The sequence below is a fragment of the Rhinatrema bivittatum genome, chromosome 3 (assembly GCF_901001135.1).
Source record: "Rhinatrema bivittatum chromosome 3, aRhiBiv1.1, whole genome shotgun sequence".
In the NCBI taxonomy this organism is placed as follows: Eukaryota; Metazoa; Chordata; class Amphibia; order Gymnophiona; family Rhinatrematidae; genus Rhinatrema; species Rhinatrema bivittatum.
The window spans coordinates 162,454,016-162,476,831 of record NC_042617.1 but is presented as its reverse complement, the minus strand read 5'-3'; the positions used below and the strand labels follow the sequence as shown (position 1 = coordinate 162,476,831).

The window sequence follows — 22,816 nt, the reverse complement described above, 5'->3', positions numbered from 1 at the left end:
CAGCCAACATTATCCACCAAGAGACATGTTCTCCCTCTCATGGGTAACCGGTCTCCTATATGCATTCCCTCCACTTCCACTTCTCTCAAAGACTCTCGTGAAGTTACTTCAGGACAAGGGAACCATGATCTTGATAGCACCTCACTGGCCCCACCAGGTGTGGTTTCCAATACTTCAGGACCTCTCCATTCGCAGGCACATTCCTCTGGGAACAGACCGCTTCTAATCACTCAAAACGATGGGTGCCTCCGCCACGCCAATCTGCAAGCCCTGTCCCTGACTGCATGGATGTTGAAAGGTTAATCCTTCAGCCGCTTAACCTTTCTGATCTAGTCTCCCGTGTCTTGATTGCTTCACAGAAGCCTTCTACGAGAAAATCGTATTCTTACAAATGGAACAGGTTCACGTCATGGTGCTCTTCTCATGCCCTTGATCCCTTTACCTGTCCAATCCTGCAGTTTCTAGACTACCTCTGGCACTTGTCAGACTCGGGTCTTAAAACTTCCTCCATCAGAATGCATGTCAGTGCGGTGGCCGCCTTCCATAAAGGTATCGGGGGGTGTCCCTATCTCAGTACAACTCCTTGTAACACGCTTTTTGAAGGGCTTGCTTCACCTCAAGCCTCCACTGCGTCCTCCGGCCCCTTCTTGGGACCGTAACCTGGTTTTGGGTCGGCTCATGAAACCACCATTTGAGCCTCTCTAATCCTGTGAACTTCACTATCTCACATGGAAGGTGATTTTCCTTTTGGCAATCACTTCAGCTTGCATAGTTAGTGAGTTGCAGGCCCTAGTTACCTATCCGCCTTACACTAAACTTCTGCACGACCGGGCGGTTCTTCGCACTCACCCTAAGTTCTTGCCTAAGGTGTAGTATCAGAGTTTCATCTCAATCAATCCATTATACTACCTACCTTTTTTCCCAGGCCCCCTTCCAATCCAGGAGAGCAATCTCTGCATACCCTTGACTGCAAACGTGCTCTAGCGTTTTACCTAGACCGTACAGCTGCCCACAAAAAGAGCACTCAATTATCTCTTTCCATCCTAACAAATTGGGGCAGCCAGTAGGTAAGCAGACTCTCCTCCTGGCTAGCGGATTGCATTTCCTTTTGCTATCAGCAAGTGGGCATTCCACTTCTAGATCGTGTTAAAGCACACTCTTTGAGGGCCATGGCGAATTCAGTAGCACACCTACAACCGGTGCCGCTTTCTGACATTTGCAGGGCTGCCACCTGGAGTTCTCTCCATACTTTTACAGCCCACTATTGCCTAGACAAAGCCGGAAGACAAGATTCCATCTTCGGCCAGTCTGTCTTGCGTAACTTATTTACGACATGACATACCAACACCCTTCCGCCTGCCCGGTGGGGTTCAGGGTGCCCTCCCCCAAATTCTACCCCAATTGTTGTGCCTGTTGCACGTCTTGGGTACATTTGGTGCATGTCCGGACATCCTCAGCTCGTACTCACCCATATGTGAGGACTACCATCCTGCTTGTCCTGTGAGAAAGCAAATGTTGCTTACCTGTAACAGGTGTTCTCAAAGGACAGCAGGATGTTAGTCCTCACGAAACCCGCCCGCCACTAGTTGGGTTCATTTTCTTATTTTATTTTTCGGCACTGCCTGTAGCTTTGTAACTGAATGTGGAAAAAAGGATTCGCACTCACAAAGCGGGGAGTAGCTGGCTTGTTACGGCGGTTACTACCCCAAACCAAATAAGCCTGATACTTCACTTTCAATGCATATCCAGCATAGCTCTCTGCTTCAACGGCAGGGGAGAAGAAAAACTGATACTTCACGCATATCCAGCATAGCTTTCTGCTTCAACGGCAGGGGAGAAGAAAAACTGATACTTCACGCATATCCAGCATAGCTCTCTGCTTCAATGGCAGGGGAGAAGAAAAACTGATACTTCACGCATATCCAGCATAGCTTTCTGCTTCAACGGCAGGGGAGAAGAAAAACTGATACTTCACGCATATCCAGCATAGCTCTCTGCTTCAATGGCAGGGGAGAAGAAAAACTGATACTTCACGCATATCCAGCATAGCTCTCTGCTTCAACGGCAGGGGAGAAGAAAAACTGATACTTCACGCATATCCAGCATAGCTCCCTGCTTCAACGGCAGGGGAGAAGAAAAACTGATACTTCACGCATATCCAGCATAGCTCTCTGCTTCAACGGCAGGGGAGAAGAAAAAAGGATTCGCACTCACAAAGTGGGGAGTAGCTGGCTTGTTACGGCGGTTACTACCCCAAACCAAATAAGCCTGATACTTCACTTTCAATGCATTTCCAGCATAGCTCTCTGCTTTAAAGGCAGGGGAGAAGAAAAACTGATACTTCACGCATTTCCAGCATAGCTCTCTGCTTTAACGGCAGGGGAGAAGAAAAACTGATACTTCACGCATATCCAGCATAGCTCTCTGCTTCAACGGCAGGGGAGAAGAAAAACTGATACTACACGCATATCCAGCATAGCTCCCTGCTTCAACGGCAGGGGAGAAGAAAAACAACCAATAAGGGCTGAATAACATATTCTGGGTAAAACAAATAAACATGGGTGTAGCTTGCTTATTGCGGCGGTTACTACCCCTACTTACCCCTAACTAATCAAGCTAGATATTTCACTTGGATGCAGCTCCATCACTGCTCTCTACATTAATGGTGGGGGTGGAAGGGAAATAGAACCAAAGAGCTAAGAGAAACAGATAAGTATGAGAGAAAATGTGTGAAGCTTGCTGGGCAGACTGGATGGGCCGTTTGGTCGTCTTCTGCCGTCGTTTCTATGTTTCTATGAAGAGGGACCCCTGCTGGCTGCAGGGTTAGTGCCATGCTGGGCATGCCCAGTAGGGGCCAGTCAAAGTTCTAGAAACTTTGACAAAAGTGTTCCGTGATTGGGCTCCATTCTGTGATGTCACCCATATGTGAGGACTAACATCCTGCTGTCCTGTGAGAACACCTGTTACAGGTAAGCAACATTTGCTTAATGTTGGTGCAAGCATATGCCTTTGGTTTTCTGGAATTGATTCCGGTATTAATTGAATTATATTGTCTGCTTTGCTGCTTTACATGGGAATGTATATACCTTCTGCCTGTTAATCTTGACCTGGTCATCCATTTATCAACTATTTTTTTTACTATAGTTTGTAAAAGATACTGCTGCTAGGTTGTTGGGCTTCCTGTGCTTCTGAACTGGTCTCATTCATATGACAGTAAAAGATTCTGCTCTGGGGTGCAGAAAACATTTTTCAATCTAGAAAAATGACCAAATGTTTTTATTGCCAACACTGCGTATGAATTTGTATTTATTTGTTTTATTACATGCGTAATTGCCTTGATGCTGTAAACATGTTGCAACAAAAACTTAATAAAATCACACTATCTTGCATGGGGGAGAAGTATGTTATGAGAAGTAGATTCTTAATATTTAGCTTTGTGGTAAAATCTCTGCCTCAGAGTCTCAAGGTTGATGGTTTAAACCCTGAGAAGATTAGTCTTTCTAACTGGAGAAGTAAAAGAAAAAAGTCAGTACTTGGAGGTTCTTTTTAACTACTTTATGGGATCTGCACGTACTTGTGACCTGGATTGGCCACTGTCTGAGACAGGATGCTGGGTTCAATGGACCTTAGTCTGGCCCAGCATGGCATTTCTTATGTATGGCTACTTTGGTGGACCAAGTGAAAGAGAGAGTTATGCTGCTGGTTGTCGAATATGCATTAAATTTCACTTTATTTTGCCTTCCTAGCCTGCTTCTTCAGGAGATGATAGAGCCATGTGTTTCACTTGTAGCGTATGTCTGGTTTGCTGGGAACCTACAGATGAACCTTGGTAAGCTTTTTTTTTAAGTGTTTGTGAGTGAATGTGTTCTTCCTATTTTCATGTTTGTGAACTAAATTAAAATGTTTAGTATGTGAAAATCTGTATTGCATAACAATTGTCAACCAGGAGATAGAATTGGCTTATCAGTATCAAGTCTACGTCTAGTTAAATTTGTAGCATATTTGTGCAGGTTTCGATTTGTACGTTGTATAAATGTTAAAGGATGAAGCTGGGACAGAGTGGTTTTCCTCTGTCAAAATGTTGTACAGCAATGTAAGCTTTCTTATTGCCCATGCCAGACCAGTCCAGACAAGTGTGTAATGTTCCCTCTTACAGCAATGGAGCCTGAGGGGGGAAAAAAGCTCAAAGCTTACTTTACCCTCTCTATAGCAGTGGTTCTCAACCTTTTTTCTGTTATGACACACCTGACGGATGATGCTCACAGGCGTGACACGTTGCACACTACATTTAACAGCTATAATAACCCCCCCCTAGATATTTTATTGCTGAAAATGAAATTAAAGAATGTTATATTTCTACTGCATCAATAACTGCTTATAAAATATTTTTAAATGTTATTTTCACACAAATTTTAATTTTTGTTTACTGCATCAGTGAGAAATCTGGGACTGATATGCATATGCAGCACAGTTTTTCAGTACAGACACACTCTCATGCATTTCACCGTCAACCTCAAAGTTCTGACCTCTTCTGGAATTTATACAGAGCAGAGTTAGGAAATTTCCTCTTTCAACTCACCATACAAAAAATATATTCAAATTCTGATATCACCTCAGTAATAGTACTTTAAAATCCTTTCCCTGCAGGCCACTTTGTGAAATGACATGAACATCTGTTAAACATTTAGAAATTATATAGCATACCAGCCAAACCATAAGAGCACTAACACCCAGGACTTGAGCAGCAACAACAACCTTACCTATGAAAAAGCAAGACTGCAAATATAGAACACAGTGCACTTGCTATTTGAAAAACAAAGTCAGACTGCTCTAGGTTCCTACACAGAATCTACATCCTAGTTAGGAGAATCCCTCACCTCTGATAAATATGCAGATTGAAGACTGACTCTTATCTAATACAGAATAAAAGACCATAAATTATAAACAAGCATATAGAGAAAAACAAACTCCAAGAAGCTGGCGGGGAGGGGGAGTGTGGCGGGATGGCAGAGGAGGATACAGCGTGCCTGCAACATTTATGGCTTGGATTGGTGGTCACAGTGATCCTCGGGGTTGAGGGAAAAGCAGCAACAGGGAATTTTAAGTACCAGCTCCTTACTCTGCACTCTCCTTAAGCAGCAAGCACATGTGGCTTTTATAGAAAGCATATACTTGCTATGTTAAATTTTTGGGACATTCCAGTGTGTCCTGACACACTGGTTGAGAACCACTGCTCTATAGGGATTTGATGCTACCTTCAGCTTTTCAGTTTTACCCTCTTAAGATATTAACTGTCCTTGGAGTAGCCCTGGTAATTTAGGCTCCAAAGTTCAAAGGCCGACTAAGGGTGTTTATCTGAAGCCCCTTCATACCAGTCCTGGTTAGGGCTGTTTGCATGTAACATCTTAATCTGCTCAGTTACCTCTCTCCCTTACTCAGGAAGATATTCCAGGACAATGGATTTGATGGCTATACACTTGGGGTGCTCCCTCACAGCGGTTCTTGGAGTCTTTTGCTCTGAGTAGTCAGACAACACTCATGAGGACTTTCTTGTCATGCTCAGTGTAGGCTTTAGGGACAATGGTATTAGACTGGTTTGGTCACCCACAATTTTTGGGTCCCTGTCTCTCCCTTGAAAAGAAGTCAGGGGCATAGTACTATTTATTTCACTCTTCTAGAAAGGCCCTAATTAACCAGCTTCCCATCCAGAACTACGATATACTATCCATACCCAGACGTAAAAAAGAGGAGGTGGCCTTCTTCTAGCAGCCAAGAAACCACTAGGCCTGACATTGCAAACATCCAATTCCATAGCAAACATAGAATTCGCACTATTCAACTCTAAACATCTGATCATTGCACTAATCTACGCTCCCCCCGGTACTCTTGAATCTAACCCTTCCCCAATCATAGAGCTAACAGCAAAACACTTGAACTCCGGAAAACCAACCATCCTGATGGGAGACTTCAACCTTCATGTGGATGCCCAACCTCAATCCTCCAACTGTAAAACTCTTCTCTCCTCCCTCAACCATATGGGCTTCAGACAAATAGTAAAAGATCCCACCCACAAAGCAGGTCACACCTTAGACCTTATCTTTATAAACGAAGGTTTCTCATCTCACTCCACTCCAACCTGTTCCACAGTACCTTGGTCTGATCACAGCATCATCACATCTATGTTAGAGATATCGGAACCTCCCACCCATACAACCCAAACTATCTCCATTTCGGTTAGAAAACAGTGCTCAGGAGATTACCTCAGCAAACACCTGACTAAGGAACTAATGAAGCTAGACCTCACAGACACCAACTCAGCCACATCTTCATGGTTCAACATCACTAATAAGGTCGCCGATCAAGTATGTCCCATGAAAACAAAAACCATCAACCCAGACAAAGACAACAGGAAGCCTTGGTTCACCTCAGAGCTGAAGTCACGCAAACACGAGCTTCGTAGCAAAGAAAACCAATGGCGAAAAAACCCAACTAAAACATCCCTCCTCAACTACAAATCATGTCTTAACACATACAGAAACGAAATCAACAAAACCAAGAAAGAATTCTTCTCCAAGAAAATACACCATTTCTCATTTGATTCAAGAGCACTCTTCGCCTATGTCTCAGCCCTCACAAAACCTCCTGGACCGTGCATTCCGGATGACCAAGCTCTTAAAGCCAATGAGCTAGCCAACTACTTTGACAACAAAATCACCACTCTCGTTGCCCCTCTCAAAGGGTCTCCCCCTCACACAAACGTCATCAACTTCCACAGCTCGCAAACATCTATAGCACCCGCTCTCCAACCCAACACTCACACACCAGAGCTTACATCGCTCGAACCCGTGTCCACCTTGGAAATAGCAAACATTCTCAAGAAGATAAAACCGTCTTCTCACCCCCTGGACCATATCCCATCAAACCTGCTGAGCTCCATCCCTGACATCGTGGCCAAGCCACTTGCAGATATCATTAACCGCTCTCTCGCCCAAGGCCAAGTTCCCAATCAACTCAAGTCTGCAAGGCTCAAACCTCTCCTCAAAAAACCCAACCTTCCCACGACAGATCCTGCTAACTACAGACCTATAGCAAACCTTCCTATGTTAGCCAAAATTATGGAGATAGTGGTTAACAGACAACTTACGGAATTCCTTGATGACAACAATATCCTCACCAATAACCAATTTGGATTCCGAAAGAAAAAGAACACCGAATCACTATTAACTACCCTAGCTGACACCATTATCTTCAATCTGGAAAAAGGCCATCCTTGCCTTCTCGCACTCCTGGATCTGTCAGCAGCGTTCGACACCGTGAATCACACTAGCTTACTACAACGACTCATAGATATCGGCATCACAGGAGCAGCGTTTAACTGGTTTAAATCCTTCCTAGAGAACAGAACATACAGAGTCAAAATAAATAACAAGGAATCTCATCCCATCCAAGCCAAAATGGGGGTTCCACAGGGATCCTCACTCTCCCCCACCCTTTTCAACATTTATCTTCTCCCACTCTGTCACCTTCTCACCAACCTCAAGCTTACCCATTTCCTATACGCGGATGACATACAAATCATCATTCCCATAACGGACACATTACACAATACCATGGCCTTCTGGAATAAATGCCTCTCAACCATCAACGAGCTTCTAACCAGCCTCAACCTGGTTCTAAATACCAACAAAACGGAAATCCTGATAATAGCACCGGAAAAATCTACCCTGCTGACCTCAAGCAATTCTCCTGACACCTCAGGATACACCACCTCACCGCATGTCAGAGACCTGGGTGTAATACTAGACGACAGATTCAGCCTCAATAAATTCATCAACAACACCACCAAAGAATGCTTCTTTAAATTACAAGTTTTAAAGAAACTAAAGCCACTTCTACGCTACAGAGATTTCCGCACAGTACTCCAAGCCATCATTCTCCCAAAAATAGACTATTGCAACTCACTTCTGCTGGGACTTCCCGCCTGCTCCACCAAACCCCTCCAGATGGTGCTGAATGCCACAGCAAGAATTCTCACCAACGCCAAAAAAAGAGACCACATCACCCCGATCCTCCAGCACCTCCACTGGCTCCCCATTAAATATAGGATACAGTTCAAAAGCAGCATGATGATGCATAAGGCCCTTCATAACTTATTCCCACTCAACTTAACCTTCAAGCTGCAACTACATACTTCGGATAAGCCGACTAGAAGTGCATACCAAAACAGAATGATTACTCAGCCCGCAAAATTCTCCCTGAGAAAACGCGCTCTATCAACGGCGGGCCCGTCCCTCTGGAACTCTCTACCACCAGACCTCCGCCTTGAGCCATGCCATACTACGTTTAAGGTGAAACTAAAGACTTGGCTCTTCCTGCAAGCATTCCCAGAGAGCTAAGAACTAGAAAATATAACAACCCCTATCCTTTGGTTCTAATGTACTGTTCTCTGCACTATTTATCCAAGATTATAAACTGCCTTATTTATATGTTTAAAGTTTAAGCCTAGTTAGCTGGTTTGCTTATTTACTTAGATCAAGCGTTCTGATCTGTTCCAAGATCTGTTCCATGTAAACTGCCATCCGGCAGTAGTTATTACTGTTATCTGTGAACCGGAGTGATATGTATTGTATACAGGAACTCCCGGTATATAAAAACCATAAATAAATAAATAAATATTCTTTGGATCCATGTGTAAAATGGCATTTTTTCTTAAGCAGTTCCCCCACATGCATACATGAGGGCATTCCCCCTTATCTCTTCCAGGGATTACTACCAGATAATTCACATGCAATATTCTGGATCCATTACTGACAGCTATCAGGATACCCCCATGTGCTTTCCAGCTTTCCATGACATTCGGTACCCACTAGTCAAGGAGAGCAGTAAAGAGATCCCTATGCAGTGAGGGACTCTGGCTCCTCCTTTAGTCAGCTGACTGCTCAGGAAAGCCATTCAGCCACAGACAGGGTCTTGTGGCTGAATGCCACAGCAATGTATCTAATGTACTGTTCTCTGCACTATTTATCCAAGATTATAAACTGCCTTATTTATATGTTTAAAGTTTAAGCCTAGTTAGTTGGTTTGCTTATTTACTTAGATCAAGCGTTCTGATCTGTTCCAAGATCTGTTCCATGTAAACTGCCATCCGGCAGTAGTTATTACTGTTATCTGTGAACCGGAGTGATATGTATTGTATACAGGAACTCCCGGTATATAAAAACCATAAATAAATAAATAAATATTCTTTGGATCCATGTGTAAAATGGCATTTTTTCTTAAGCAGTTCCCCCACATGCATACATGAGGGCATTCCCCCTTATCTCTTCCAGGGATTACTACCAGATAATTCACATGCAATATTCTGGATCCATTACTGACAGCTATCAGGATACCCCCATGTGCTTTCCAGCTTAGGTCTTGTGGATGTGGAACCCTAGGCTGGCTGATTGGTTATCCCAAACAGCAATTTGTTGTCCTCAGTTTCTGGTGTATAGGAAATCCTTCTTGCATAAAAGAAAAAGTGGTTTTATGGCCTTGTTGTTCAAGAGATGAAAACCTTACTCCAGGTGCCCATATCTCCTTTTTCCGTGTCTGCTCCAAGCATGGCCCATTCTGCAGGTTCTAGGCTCCAGGACAAAAATCCTGAATGTAGTACTTTGAGTACAGATCCAGTGACTCAAGGCTACTCTTCCCCCCCCCCCCCCCCCCCCTCCCACCCACTTAGGGGGTTAGAAGGAACCTGAGCAGGTAGATTTTCATAGTTCTCATGCAGGGATATTTTGGAAAATGAAGTGTTATATTAAGTAACAACAATAATAATTGGCAATCTCCTTTATTGTTATATCACTCCATAGGCATGAGCTTTATAGATTGTTAGGGGAGCTATGATACAGTGCAGCTGAAACTGGGACGGGAGACCTAGCAGAGAACCAAATGTGTCTAGGATGAAGGCCAGAGCCAACTTGGGTGGCTGCAGCCAATGTAATGCAATTAGCTAATGTGAATATGTTGATGGAATCTAGTAGGCCTCAAATACCCTGGTGTCTTACTGGTCTGCGATGGAGTTCCCTTTCAGTTCCTAAGGGAAGCAAACATGGTCAACACTGTCCTTGTGCATGTGCAGACAAATGTTTTGAGCTGACATTCTTGAGATCACAAAGTGTAAGAACTGGTATAGTGGCCTCTGTCTTACTAGTGATCAGGTCTGACATCGAATGAATTTCAGATCAGCCTGGCGAAACTCCAAATGATCAAGTTCTTCAGCCAAAAAAGGAAAGCAGGAGCCCTAGAGATTTGGATATCCTTGTAGAACCATGACAATATCCATTCTCTTGTGTGTATTCCAACCAGGAGCAAAGACATTCCCTAGACCTAGTTGTTGAAAGGGCAAACAGAGGTGCTCCTTTACTCTTTTCCCTGGTCATGCCACCCAAGTCTATAACCCCTGATACTAAGTGTCCTCATTATGTGGCCTGGTTCTTTCAACAGAAGAAGTTTTGTCCTGGCTTCTAGGAAGGAATCCACCAAAAAATCATTTAGGTTGAAATGGAAGTTCACTATCTGGTATGAGGGCAACCCACTAGATCCTCTCTTGTCCCTCATGAAACTGCTTGAGTATCTTCTATATTTTTCAGAGACTGATTTGAAAACCAACTTAATTAGGCTTCACCCACAAGGCAGTTGGTGTTTACCAGAGAAACATAGAAACATAGAAATGACGGCAGAAGAAGACCAAATGGCCCATCCAGTCTGCCCAGCGAGCTTCACACATTTTTTCTCTCATACTTATCTGTTTCTCTTAGCTCTTGGTTCTATTTCCCTTCCACCCCCACCTTTAATGTAGAGAGCAGTGATGGAGCTGCATCCAAGTGAAATATCTAGCTTGATTAGTTAGGGGTAGTAGCCACCGCAATAAGCAAGCTACACCCATGCTTATTTGTTTTACCCAGACTATGTTATACAGCCCTTATTGGTTGTTTTTCTTCTCCCCTGCCGTTGAAGCAGGGAGCTATGCTGGATATGCGTGAAGTATCAGTCTTCTCCCATGCTGTTGAAGCAGAGAGCCATGCTGGATGTGCATCGAAAGTGAAGTATCAGGCACATTTGGTTTGGGGTAGTAACCGCCGTAACAAGCCAGCTACTCCCCGCTTTGTGAGTGCGAACCCTCTTTTCTTCTCCCCTGCCGTTGAAGCAGAGAGCTCTGCTGGATGTGTGAAGTATCAGTTTTTCTTCTCCCCTGCCGTTGAATCAGAGAACTATGCTGTATATGCATTGAAAGTGAAGTATCAGGCTTATTTAATTTGGGGTAGTAACCGCCGTAACAAGCCAGCTACTCCCCTCTTTGTGAGTGCGAATCCTTTTTTCCACATTTCCTCTTGCTGTTGAAGCTTAGAGCGATGTTGGAGTCACAGTAAGCATGTGTATGTTTATTTAATAAGGGTATTGACTCCAGGCAGTAGCCAACATTCTGGCGAGTCACCCACTCTTCATTGGCAGCCTCTTGACTTTATGGATCCACAGTGTTTATCCCACACCCCTTTGAAGTCCTTCACAGTTCTGGTCTTCACCACATCCTCCGGAAGGGCATTCCAGGCATCCACCACCCTCTCCGTGAAGAAATACTTCCTGACATTGGTTCTGAATCTTCCTCAAGGTAACCCCCCATCTCTGTATAGCCCCTGGTTGCCAGATTCATGTGAGGGTTTGCTTTATCGAAGCCACCTATATTTTTCCATCAATAAGAAGCAATTAATTAATTAAACAAACAGCACTTTTCAGTGCTACCTTAAAGACAGAGAGAGAGAGATTAATTCCTCACAATGTTGGGAAAGAAGACCTCCACAGTAAGTGGTTTTAAAAACTGTATTTGCGGCAGAAAAATGGTTATTATAGATGGACGTAAGTTTTGTTAAATTTGCCTGGCTCCTGACCATGAACAGGCTAATTATTATAATTCTGGATGGATATCCCTGCATTCATAGAAGACAAGGGCTTACAAAATAATTGGTCTTCCTCCCGAAATGCAGTTTTGTCTGCCTCTCTGGGAAGGGAGTTGAGCAGGAACTCCTCCAAAATATTTTCCCAATCAGAAGAACAGGCTGAATCCTTGTGTTCGAATAGACATAGCTGACATGCTTCAAAAAGAAGAGGTGCTGATCTTCAAAACACTCAAAGCACTCTACATCAAAGCACAGATGCATGTGTGTATCAGTGCCACTGTTAACACTGTTAGATGCAAATTCTCCTTATGCAACTGTATGTGGGTCACATGATTCGTTTTACAGTATCTTAGGGAGATGTGATACCCCTCTTTCCACCAGTCACCAGAATGATCTTGCCAAGAAAATTACTAGGCTAAGGATTGCGTTTAGAGACAGCAGATCCCATTTGCTCTTTACTGCGTCAAATTTCCAACCAACTTTGGTCTCAGATTTTACAGAACCTGAAAAGTTGTTCTGATCTTAGTTTCAGAGGAAGCTGTTCCACCACCCATGCCAGGTCAGAGCATGTCAACCACTTGACCAAGTAGTGAAGTTAGTGAAAGATTTCTTTACCTTTTTGGTGGCTAAGTTAAAAAGAGAATACTATTCAAACCTTCCTTTTCAGGATTTCTACTATGCTCACAAGAGAGGGATCTTGTCTCCAGTTCACACTTATATCTGAACTCCTGCAAGGAAGTTCTAGCCCACACCCTTCTTTAGCAGTAGACTCTAGCCACTCACAGGAGAGATGTGCCAGGCTCCTGCAAGGTGACCGAGAACCTTGCCTCAGTCGCCATCTTTATCACCACACCTTGAATTACTGTGTACAATTCTGGTTGCCGCATCTCAAAGATATAGTTGCGGTGGAGAAGGTATAGAGAAGGGTAAACAAAAATGGTAAAGGAGATGGAACAACCACCCTGTGAGGAAAGGCTGACGAGGTCAGGGCTGTTCAGCTTGGAGAAGAGAGGGCTGAGGGGGGATATGATAGAGGTCTTTAAGATCATGAGAGGTCTTGAACGAGTAGATGTGAATCTGTTATTTACACTTTCAGATAATAGGACTAGGGGGCATTCCATGAAGTTAGCAAGTAGCAAATTTGATTAATCGGAGAAAATTCTTTTTCGCTCAACGCATAATTAAGCTCTGGAATTTGTTGCTAGAGGATGTGGTTAGTGCAGTTAGTGTAGCTAGTTCTTGGAGAAGTCCATTAACTGCTATTAATCAAGTTTACTTAGGTAATAGCTATTGCTATTAATTGCATCAGTAGCATGGGTTCTTCTTGGTGTTTGGGCACTTGCCAGGTTCTTGTGGCCTGGTTTGTCCTCTGTTGGAAACAGGATGCTGGGCTTGATGGATCCTTGGTCTGACCCAGCATGACTATTTCTTATGTTCTTATTATTCCCTGACCTCTGGGCTTTGAAGAGGGTTCGGGGATACCATCCAACCCAAACTCCAGACCTTCTGGAACACTCGTCTTCGCCCAGAAGATCTTTCTTATTCAAAATTTTTGGACAAATTGAGAATAACCTTTGGAATAAAAGTGTGTAAGGGGAGAGACCCTCACATATATGTTATGGGTCTTCAAATTCTGGAAACTCTAGTGGAGCCAGCAGCTCTTCCAAGCCATCACATTCTGAAAGAATTGCAAATGAATGTGTGAAACTCTTATTACCTGCTTCCCTGTTTAAAGGAATTTAAGACCTTAAGTGCAGGGCACAGAAATCTGCCAAGTTTACAATTGTGTAACCGCTCCATCAATCTGTAGTAGTAGAATTGACTCTCTAACGCAGTGAAGAAAACTAGAATATACTCTTACTCTACCAGAGAAGGTTCCTCAACTACTAGAGGGAAAAAGAGGCTTCTGAGTTCTATGCTAATTGCAATGGTTTCTAACCACAAATTCTACATGGTCCAGTACTTAAATGACTGTATACAAAGAATGAAGCCCTTTCTTCACAGATACAGGCATCACATGCCCTCAACTCCTTTTAGATGCTGAAAAATATATACACCATCTGATTTGTTCTGCCTACAAGGTGTTTGCCACTACTGCATGTTCCTCCTTAGCCTCCTCTGGTGCATGCTGCATGGCCTGATTTAGAATTAGTGACCTTCAAATGATGTCCATGAAAAGTTGGCAAATGTGCCCTTCCTCAGTGACAATGTTTTTAGAGAAAAGCTCAGAGAAACAGTGGTGCAAATTAAGAAACAGAGAATGTAGTGTTGGTCCCTCTTCATGTGACCAGAACAAAAACATTCAACAAAGTGTTCTTAACTGCTCTTATAAAAGACCATATTTCCAGAGATGTCCATTCCGACAATTCCAATGTTACTGGATGCCACCTCTACTTGCACAACACCATCAACTTCCATCTTGTTCCAGACAAGCCACTCAAGTCCAGTCAAAACCTAGATAGTTTTTGATAATCTTTCAAACCTAGCAATCAACCATGCCTGTAGGAGGGAGAATCCAGCAATACCTGGAGTAGTGCAATATCACAAAAGACTGCAGGGTTCTCAGAATTATGGAGTCTGAATACTGCTTATATTTCTCCTGGCTTCTCATACTCCCTTATTTTTCAGATTTCAGTCTAGATCTATCTCACTTGATACAATTCTGCCTGGAGGTGCAGTTGTTCCTTGATCAGTGGGCAATAGAACCAATTCCTTGCAATCTATATGGCCAAGGTTTTTACTCCTGCTACTTCCTCATCCCCGAGAAATCTGTAGGACTGAGACCCATCTTGAATTTAAGAAGTCTGAACACATACATACTTTGGGAGATGTTCAAAATGAATTCCCTCTTTATCATGAAGAGATAATGGATGTGCGCTCTGGATTTAAAGGATGCATATGCTCATATTCTCATCTGTCCCTCCCCCTGGTACTACCTGCACCTTATAGTGCACTTTTCCCACTACCTATACAAAGTGCTCCCCTTCAGCTTATCAGCTCAGAGTGTCTTCACAAAGCGCCTAGCTATAGTAGCAGCACATCTTCGGCAACAGGGCATTCAAGTTTTCCCTTATTTGGATGACTGGTTGGTGACATCAGATTCCCAGAGAGCTGTACTAACATCCTTGCAAACTTTTGTAGTGCTTGGGATTCTTAATAAATTTCAAGAAATCAACTGAATTTCCCACTTGGAGAATCAAGATTGGCCACTGTTGGAAACAGGATGCTGGGCTTAATGGATCATTGGTCTGACCCAGTATGGCATGTTCTTATGTTCTTAAAACCACCTGCTCCATGGGATCTAAATATGGTCCTTGTGCATCTCATGAAACCATCTTTTCAGCCATTGGAATTTGTGCTCTCAAGTTCCTACCATGGAAAGTACTGTTCTTGGTAGCAGTTACATGAGCCAGAAGGGTCAGTGAACTTCATCCTCTAAATCATTTCTCTCCCTAGTTCTTCCACAATAGGGTTCTGCTCCACATCCACCCAAAATTCCTACTGAAAGTAGTATCAGCTTTCCATATTAATCAAGCCATCATACTTCCTGCGTTCTTCCTGAAGATACGTTGAAGGTGAAAAAATTCTCCACACCTTGTACTATAAGAGGGCACTAGCTTATTAGAAAAGGAATAAGCTACATCAGGCTTCCCAGCTCTTTTGTCTCTTCTGATCCTAACTGATTAAGTATAGAAGTGGCCAAGTGAACATTGTCCAATTGTCTAGCAGACTGTTTTGCATATTGCTATAGTTTAGCAGGCATCCATATTTATTTATTTATTTGCTTTTATATACCGACATTCGATCGAGATAACACATCGGTTTACATATAACTGAGTGAATAGGGCAGGTTGTGCCTTATTTTACATTGTAACATGGTAACTTGTCAAGGAAATAAAGAGATGAGTATATATTTTAACATTTATAAGATATTAAGGTAATAGTAATTCAAAGTAACATTTATAGTATATTAATATAAATACGGACTTACATCGTATGAGGTATTTTGTAATTTATAACTATTTACATTGCAACGAGGAGACGTGTTAAGATTGGAGAGAAATATTTTTGATAGGATCAGATAATATTGGTGGGGAAAGTAGGGTTGGATGAGGGTTAAGGTGGGGGCTTCGGGAGGTTGTGGGGGGGGGGGGGGGTTTACATCGGTGGGGTGTGAGCTGAAAGTGGGTGGTCTATAAAGGCTTACCAAGGAGAGCCATGGTTGCATCAGTAGTTGATCTGTGTGCTGTATCTATTGAAGACATCTGCAAAATTGCAACTTGGTTATCAGTACACATCTTTATGTTCTCTTACTCTCTGGTGACAGTTTATCCAAGGGTGACAAATTATCAATAAATTCGGGTAGGCAGTTTTGCATAACCTGTTCACCCAGTAGTCCATTCTCCATGATAGGGTTGGGGTTGTTTTTTTCAGTAATTGCTCCACTGCAACCCTCAACTTGGGACTCCCCATATATCATGGCAAATTCAAACCTAAACACAAAAAGCAAGTCTGCTTACTGTAAACTGTGTTCTGCAGATAACAGGATTAATTAGTCATCCTAAATACCTACCCTTCCTCCCTGAGTCTACTACCTAGCTAGATTAGTTCTTAAATCGACACAGGCGTAGAATTCCCATGCAAAAGCTGTACTAGGTTGGAGAAAGTTTCGTTTGGTACTGCTAGGTGACATCACCCACATATCATGGCTAATTTATCCTGCTATGTGTGGAAAACATTATTTACAGCAAACAAACTTGTTTGTCATGGGATCTTAGTGTGGTTTGTACCCAGTTGATGAAATCAATCTTTGAGCTTCTAGCCTCCTTGGAGCTAAAGTAACTGGTCTGGAAAGTCATGTTTTTTTTAGTGATGGTCACTTCAGCTTGGAGAGTGTGCACTCCAGAGGTTTGTGACGCATCCACCTTACACTGTTTCATCATAATAGGGTGGTGCTACACACTCATCCCAAGTTCCTGCCTAAGAGCATGTTGAACTTGGACTTAAATGTTCAGTTGTATTAAACATTTTTCCCTTCAGCTCATGTTCATAAGTGTATAAGCCCAACACATTTTAGGTTTCAGAAGTGCTGTTGCCTTCTTTTTTTATTTACAGTTTTTAGTATGACAAGCATAAAATCAGCTGCAACAATATCATAAGAGAAAGGCAAGCTCACAATAGTATATTTCCAATAATACAAACCTCAGCAATCAGCATATCCTAACACCCCCCCCCCCCCCCACACACACACCCTGGAGGAGATTCAGCCAAGTAAAAGAGAGAGAAAAACAATAGTGATGTTAATGTTAATAATATTAGTAACGAAGGTGCACAATCACTATTACCCCCATGTATAGATATATAGTGATAAACACCAAGTAAATTAAAACAAGTAAAACTGTAACTTGAAGTTTAGATTTTTGCGATATATACCTGGTCACATAAGGAAACCAGATTCTGTTTTCAAATTTTAATACTGAATTTTTCTACAAAGCAGAAATCTTAGATAAACAATAAGTCTTATGCAAACAAGTGAGGATTGCATATAAAAGTAGGTGCTGGTTTACTTTTCCAAGATAACGGCAACCTCATATCTTGCAGCCAAAAATATCTGCTGAAGCAATTTTTGCGTCATTCTATCAACATCTGGTACAGGTACATTAAATAGAACATATTTAGGATTAAGGATAACATCTACACCCGTTTCATTGTGTAACCAGGAAACAGTAGAGTTCCAGTAATCCAGTATTATTCCACATAATCACCAAATATGGTAGATGGATCCCAGTTCCCCATATCCCCTCCAACACTTATTGTCTACATGAGGATACGTCTTATGAGCTCTCTCCGGCGTATAATACCATCGAAGTAATATTTTATAACCATTTTCGACTAGTGTAACTGAGACAGAGCATTTACTCATGTAGTGAAAAGAGAGGTCCTACTCCGTTTCAGTTAAAGATGTCCCTAAATCCCTCTCCCAGTCTTTAATATAAATTGGAGATTCTTGCAGCTCAGAACTAAACAAACCATACAATTTTGAAGTGATTCCTCTCAAAACATCAACCTTATCATGAAAACTTTCAAATAGGGATTTCCCCAGGGACAATGAATCACTAATAATTCCTATGAGCATATGGGAGAAAATTATGGGCATGCAATCCAAATTTTTGAGCCAGATAATTAAAATTGAAAAATTCCCCCCCTTCCATTAAATGTTCCATATAATAAATCCCTTTTTCTTTCCAATCAGCAAAGGCTCACATAGAAGGGTAAGCGGGAAACTCAGTTATGAAATAGGTGTATTAGCTAGAAGTAATTTCTGTTCTAACTTGGTATGCCAGCGTGACCAAATTCTTAGGGTATTCTCCAGAGAAGGGTGCATGCATTCTAGGGATCAGCAAGTATTCTTCAGTTGCCAAGTTAAAGCTTGAATAGGCATTTGACCCAGTAAGGATTGCTCTAATTGCAGCCATTGCTTCATATATGCTTTTCCTGTTCAAATCTATAATTGCTCTTGAGATGCAGCATAATACCAGTTTAAATTAGGTACACACAGTCCTCCTTTGCTCTTGAGCTGGGACATTACAAGACTGATACCTTGGGTGGTCTGCGACTCCAAATGAAGGAAAACAATTTTTCTATCAGGATTTCAAAATTGAAGCTACTGCAATAGGTAAAGTTAAAAATAGATAACTAAATCTGGGCAGGATGTTCATCTTAAAAATTGCTTATTTTCCCAACCATGAGAGCCCGTACCTTTTCCCATTTGTCCAGATCCTTGTTCATGGGGAAGATAGTTCAAATTATATAGATCTTCAATTCAGTCACTAAGATAAACTCCCAGATATTTAATCTTTTGTTTAGCCCATTTAAAAAGATATTTCCGCTGAAGTAACACTGACCTATGCTGTGGGACAGTTATGTTCAAGATTTCTGATTTGTCTAGATTAATTTTGAACCCAGAAACAGTGCTAAAATTTTCATTTTAGCCACATAGTCCAAGAGGGACTTAATAGGGCTGGTCTGTGTAAATAAAATATCAGCAAATAATAAGTTAAAATGAGAACTACCAATGTTAAATCCTAAGATATCAGTAGCTCCTCTTATTTTGATTGCAAAAAGTTCTAAGACAAAAGCAAAAATTAATGGAGAAAGTGGGCATGACTGTCTTGTGCCTCTTCCAACCAAAAAACTCTCAGCATACCCACCATTGACACAGGCATGAGGGCAATCATACAATTTCTTAATCCATTACAAAAAATAATTCCCAAATTGCATTCTCTCCAGAGTTTTAAACAAAAAAGATCAATATATGCCTTTTCGACTTCTACAGTTAACAAAAGAGATGGGTTTTTTTTTTCATCTTAATTCACCACATAAGGTCAACAGTTTTACGCACATCAGCGGCCATCCTATTGAATATAAATCCAACTTGATCTGTATGAACCAGGGATGAAATAACTAAATTTAGATGCACAGCCAGAACTGTGCTAATATTTTAAGATCTAAGTTTGAGAAAGATGGGTCTATACAACTCACATAGTGTAGTGTCCCATCCAGGTTTAGCAATATTAGTTATAGCCAGATTGCTACCAGGAAAGAGTGACCCTCCTTCTCTAAGACAGTTAAAACATTGCAGCCAGTGGTGTGACTAAGATTATGAGCAAATCACCCTAGAATATGGCTTTTTGGATTATATACTACTAAGCAACCCCATATTGGGAAATCTAAAAAATTATTCCTTGCTAAAGCTTCTTTAATGGCCAAACAAACCATCTTTTCAGTATGGCTTTCTGTAGACCCACCAGCTTTCACTCATGGAATAATAAGATGATCAAGCTCGCAATTTTCGAGTATCTGACTGCGGAGAAACTTCATGAGTCTAAAAAGTGGTGGAAACAAAAGGTATCTGGGAGAGTTTTATCCAAGATCAAACCATGGAGGTAAGGGTGCAATTCAAAGCTCTGAGTCCAGAAAGCCGAGCACAAATCAGACCTGGCTCGCTAAAAACACAAAACAATTTATAAGGGTTAATTAAGGAGTGATATCTCCATAGTCTTACTGCATAATTGTGTAATAGAGCTTTCCTTAAGGTATCTTGTTTTACTTATGTATGTTACTTATGGATATCATTTTATTTAATCTAATTCAACTTCAAACTACGCTCAATTTTTTGAACAATGTACTTGGAATTAATTTGGATACATTGAATTTCACTAGAAAAAGGTAAAATATCACCGCATACTTGGTTGATATCTTAAAATTGGTGTATCGCTACGGCTTTTCAAAATGGGACAAAGAAGGAATTGATAGGGCTTAAAATAGCTTGCCCTGGGGGGCGCTCTAACGCAGCCGATGAGAGCAGACGCATAGCACTTGAGCTCCGCTCCCCCACAAGCCCGCCGCCCGCGAAGGGGGGCGCTCTAACGCAGCCGATGAGAGCAGACGCATAGCACTTGAGCTCCGCTCCCCCACGAGCCCGCCGCCCGCGAAACCGGCAGCGAACTGAGTAAATTTTTGTTCTTCTTGCTCGGGAGACTTGTCCTCAGTGCCAGCCTACCTCTTTTGATGGCATCAAAGAGAAAGACGGCTGATCTTCGGCGTTTTTCTTATAATCAGCTACCGCCAGACCCGGACCAAGATGGCGCCTCTGACGGCGATCTCAGCGCAGGGGACAGTGAGGAGGCCGTGGCGCCGAGTGTGGCGACGCCCGGCGGGGCCGTTACCTCGGCAGACAATTTTCTCACCCGATCCGAGGTCCGGCAATGGTTTATGGAACTCCGAAAGGACATGAAACAGCACAAACAGGATATCATGGCCTCTGTAGCAGACCTAAAAGAAGATCTGGTGGCACTGGGGAACAGGGTAGATGATGTGGAAAACAGGGTCGACTCTCAAGGTGAGGCCCTAAACTCCCTACAAAGTCAGGGAACCCACGTTCAGTCTGAGATTTTGGAGCTGCAGGAGAAACTCGAGGACTTAGAAAATAGAAACTGGAGGGCTAATCTCCGCATACGGGGGGTGCCTGAAACTCCTGAATTCTCTGACGCAGCACTGGTGGCTACCCAAATTTGTCAGCAATTGCTTCTTGGAGGCCCAGATGGCGCGGCTACTTCACCGGCAGCACCCCCGGAGGTGCGTTTGGAACGTGTGCACCGTGCGCTGGGCCCACGCAGGGATCAGAAGCCCCGAGACTTAGTCATCTGCTTCCACAGCTTTTTAGTCAAGGAGAAGGTGTATGCTGCTTCCCGCTCCCAGAAGGAAGTCCAGTGGAACAACCTGCCCATTTCCATCTATCAAGACCTAGCGCCCGTCACACTTCAGAAGCGGTACGCCTTGCGAGAGGTTACGGCTGTCCTACGCTCCAAGGATATCAAGTATCGTTGGACCTTCCCTTTTGGACTATTATTTCAGGCACAAGGAGTGACTTAAAGAATTAAAACGCTGTCGGACGCAGTAGAGGCCTTTCAAAAGGCTCAACTTCCAGCATCGTTTCAGGCTCCTAAGATGGCGGCGCCCTTGGGAAGGCTGGATGCAGCTCCACGCTGGCAGCGCACTGACAAGGGGGGAAAAAGGCTGAGGAGGCAGTCGGATGTTCGTCGCTCCCCTCCGAAGGAGCAAGGGTGATCTCTCTTCTGGATCAGCATCTTCTTCCTTTGCAGGCCTTGAACTCAAGCAGATGCTTTATTACTGCTATGTGGACTTGGTTCTGGCTACTGATTGACTCTATTCCAGAGGTTTCTGTGCTACTCTGCGTTGCATGTGTGGTATTGGTTAACACACTGTACACTTGGTATGCATGCGGGTTTACTGTTCAGGTTGATGATTTTTCTTTGTATTAGGAGGCGGGCTGGGGGGGCAGGCGGGTTTTGGGGGTTGGTGACTGCTGTATATCGGGTGCTCATGGCTCCCATTTTCTGTGTATCCCTGGGGCGGATGGTGGGATACGGTATCACTATGGGGGCACACACAGGGGCACATGTTCTCTTTCTTACGTTCGGGGCGATGAAGGATTGGGTAAGGGTACCTCTTTTTTTTTTTTTTTCTCTTTGGTATATGCAATGGGTTGGGGAACTCCCGTTATTTTTAGTGGCTAGCTGTTTTCCTCTGACTCATGGCTACTAAAATTCTCTCCTTAAATGTGAAAGGGCTAAATACTCCGCGAAAGCGCTCATTACTTGCCAAGGAGCTCCAACGTCAGAAGGTGGGAATAGCTTTCCTACAGGAGACTCATGTGCGCAAGCATCATGAAAGGCTGTTGTCGTTTCCCCACTACTCTACTGCCTGCTGGGCGGCTAGCTCTAAAGATCATAAGTATGTGGGCATGGGGGTACTGATTTCTAAAAACTGTATGCATGAAGTCCTGCTCAAAATTACTGACCCTCAGGGCAGGTATATCTTTTTACAGATTAGGGTGGGTACCCGTGTTATATCTCTCCTCAATGTCTACTTCCCTAGCACTGGCCAGGTGGCGTTCTTAAGCAAACTTGACCATCTATTACAACAACATTTAGAAGGGGACCTTGTCCTGGGTGGTGACTTTAATGCCACATTGTCTCCTAAGTTGGACCATAGTGTCGGTGTGGGGCCCGCCACCAGATTCCGCACCACATGGTGTCGTTTTTTGGACAAATGGTGCGTAGTGGACATCTGGTGGCAACGCTATCCTCATTCTAGGTCTTATACCTTTTATTCTCACCCCCATGGCACCTATACGAGAATTGACTACCTATTTGTCTCTGTCCAAGCTCAGGCCCGAGTATCCCAGACGGGAATAGACCCCATCACTTGGTCTGATCACGCTCCCATCTGGATTGAAGTAGCCCTTCAAGACTTAGATCCTGGGTATCGGCCCTGGCGACTTAACGATAGTC

At 43.0% G+C, this 22,816-nt stretch overlaps 1 protein-coding gene across 5 annotated transcripts in view; it reads left to right on the top strand.

The window, feature by feature from the left end:
• BIRC6 (baculoviral IAP repeat containing 6) overlaps positions 1 to 22,816 on the top strand; it is a 1,045,545-nt gene that overhangs the window by 109,572 nt on the left and 913,157 nt on the right. For all 5 annotated transcript variants that reach the window (XM_029593898.1, XM_029593899.1, XM_029593901.1 and 2 more), the window contains exon 6: positions 3,747 to 3,829. In XM_029593898.1, the coding sequence (XP_029449758.1) occupies positions 3,747 to 3,829 (83 nt within the window). The remainder of the gene's footprint in view (positions 1 to 3,746; positions 3,830 to 22,816) is intronic.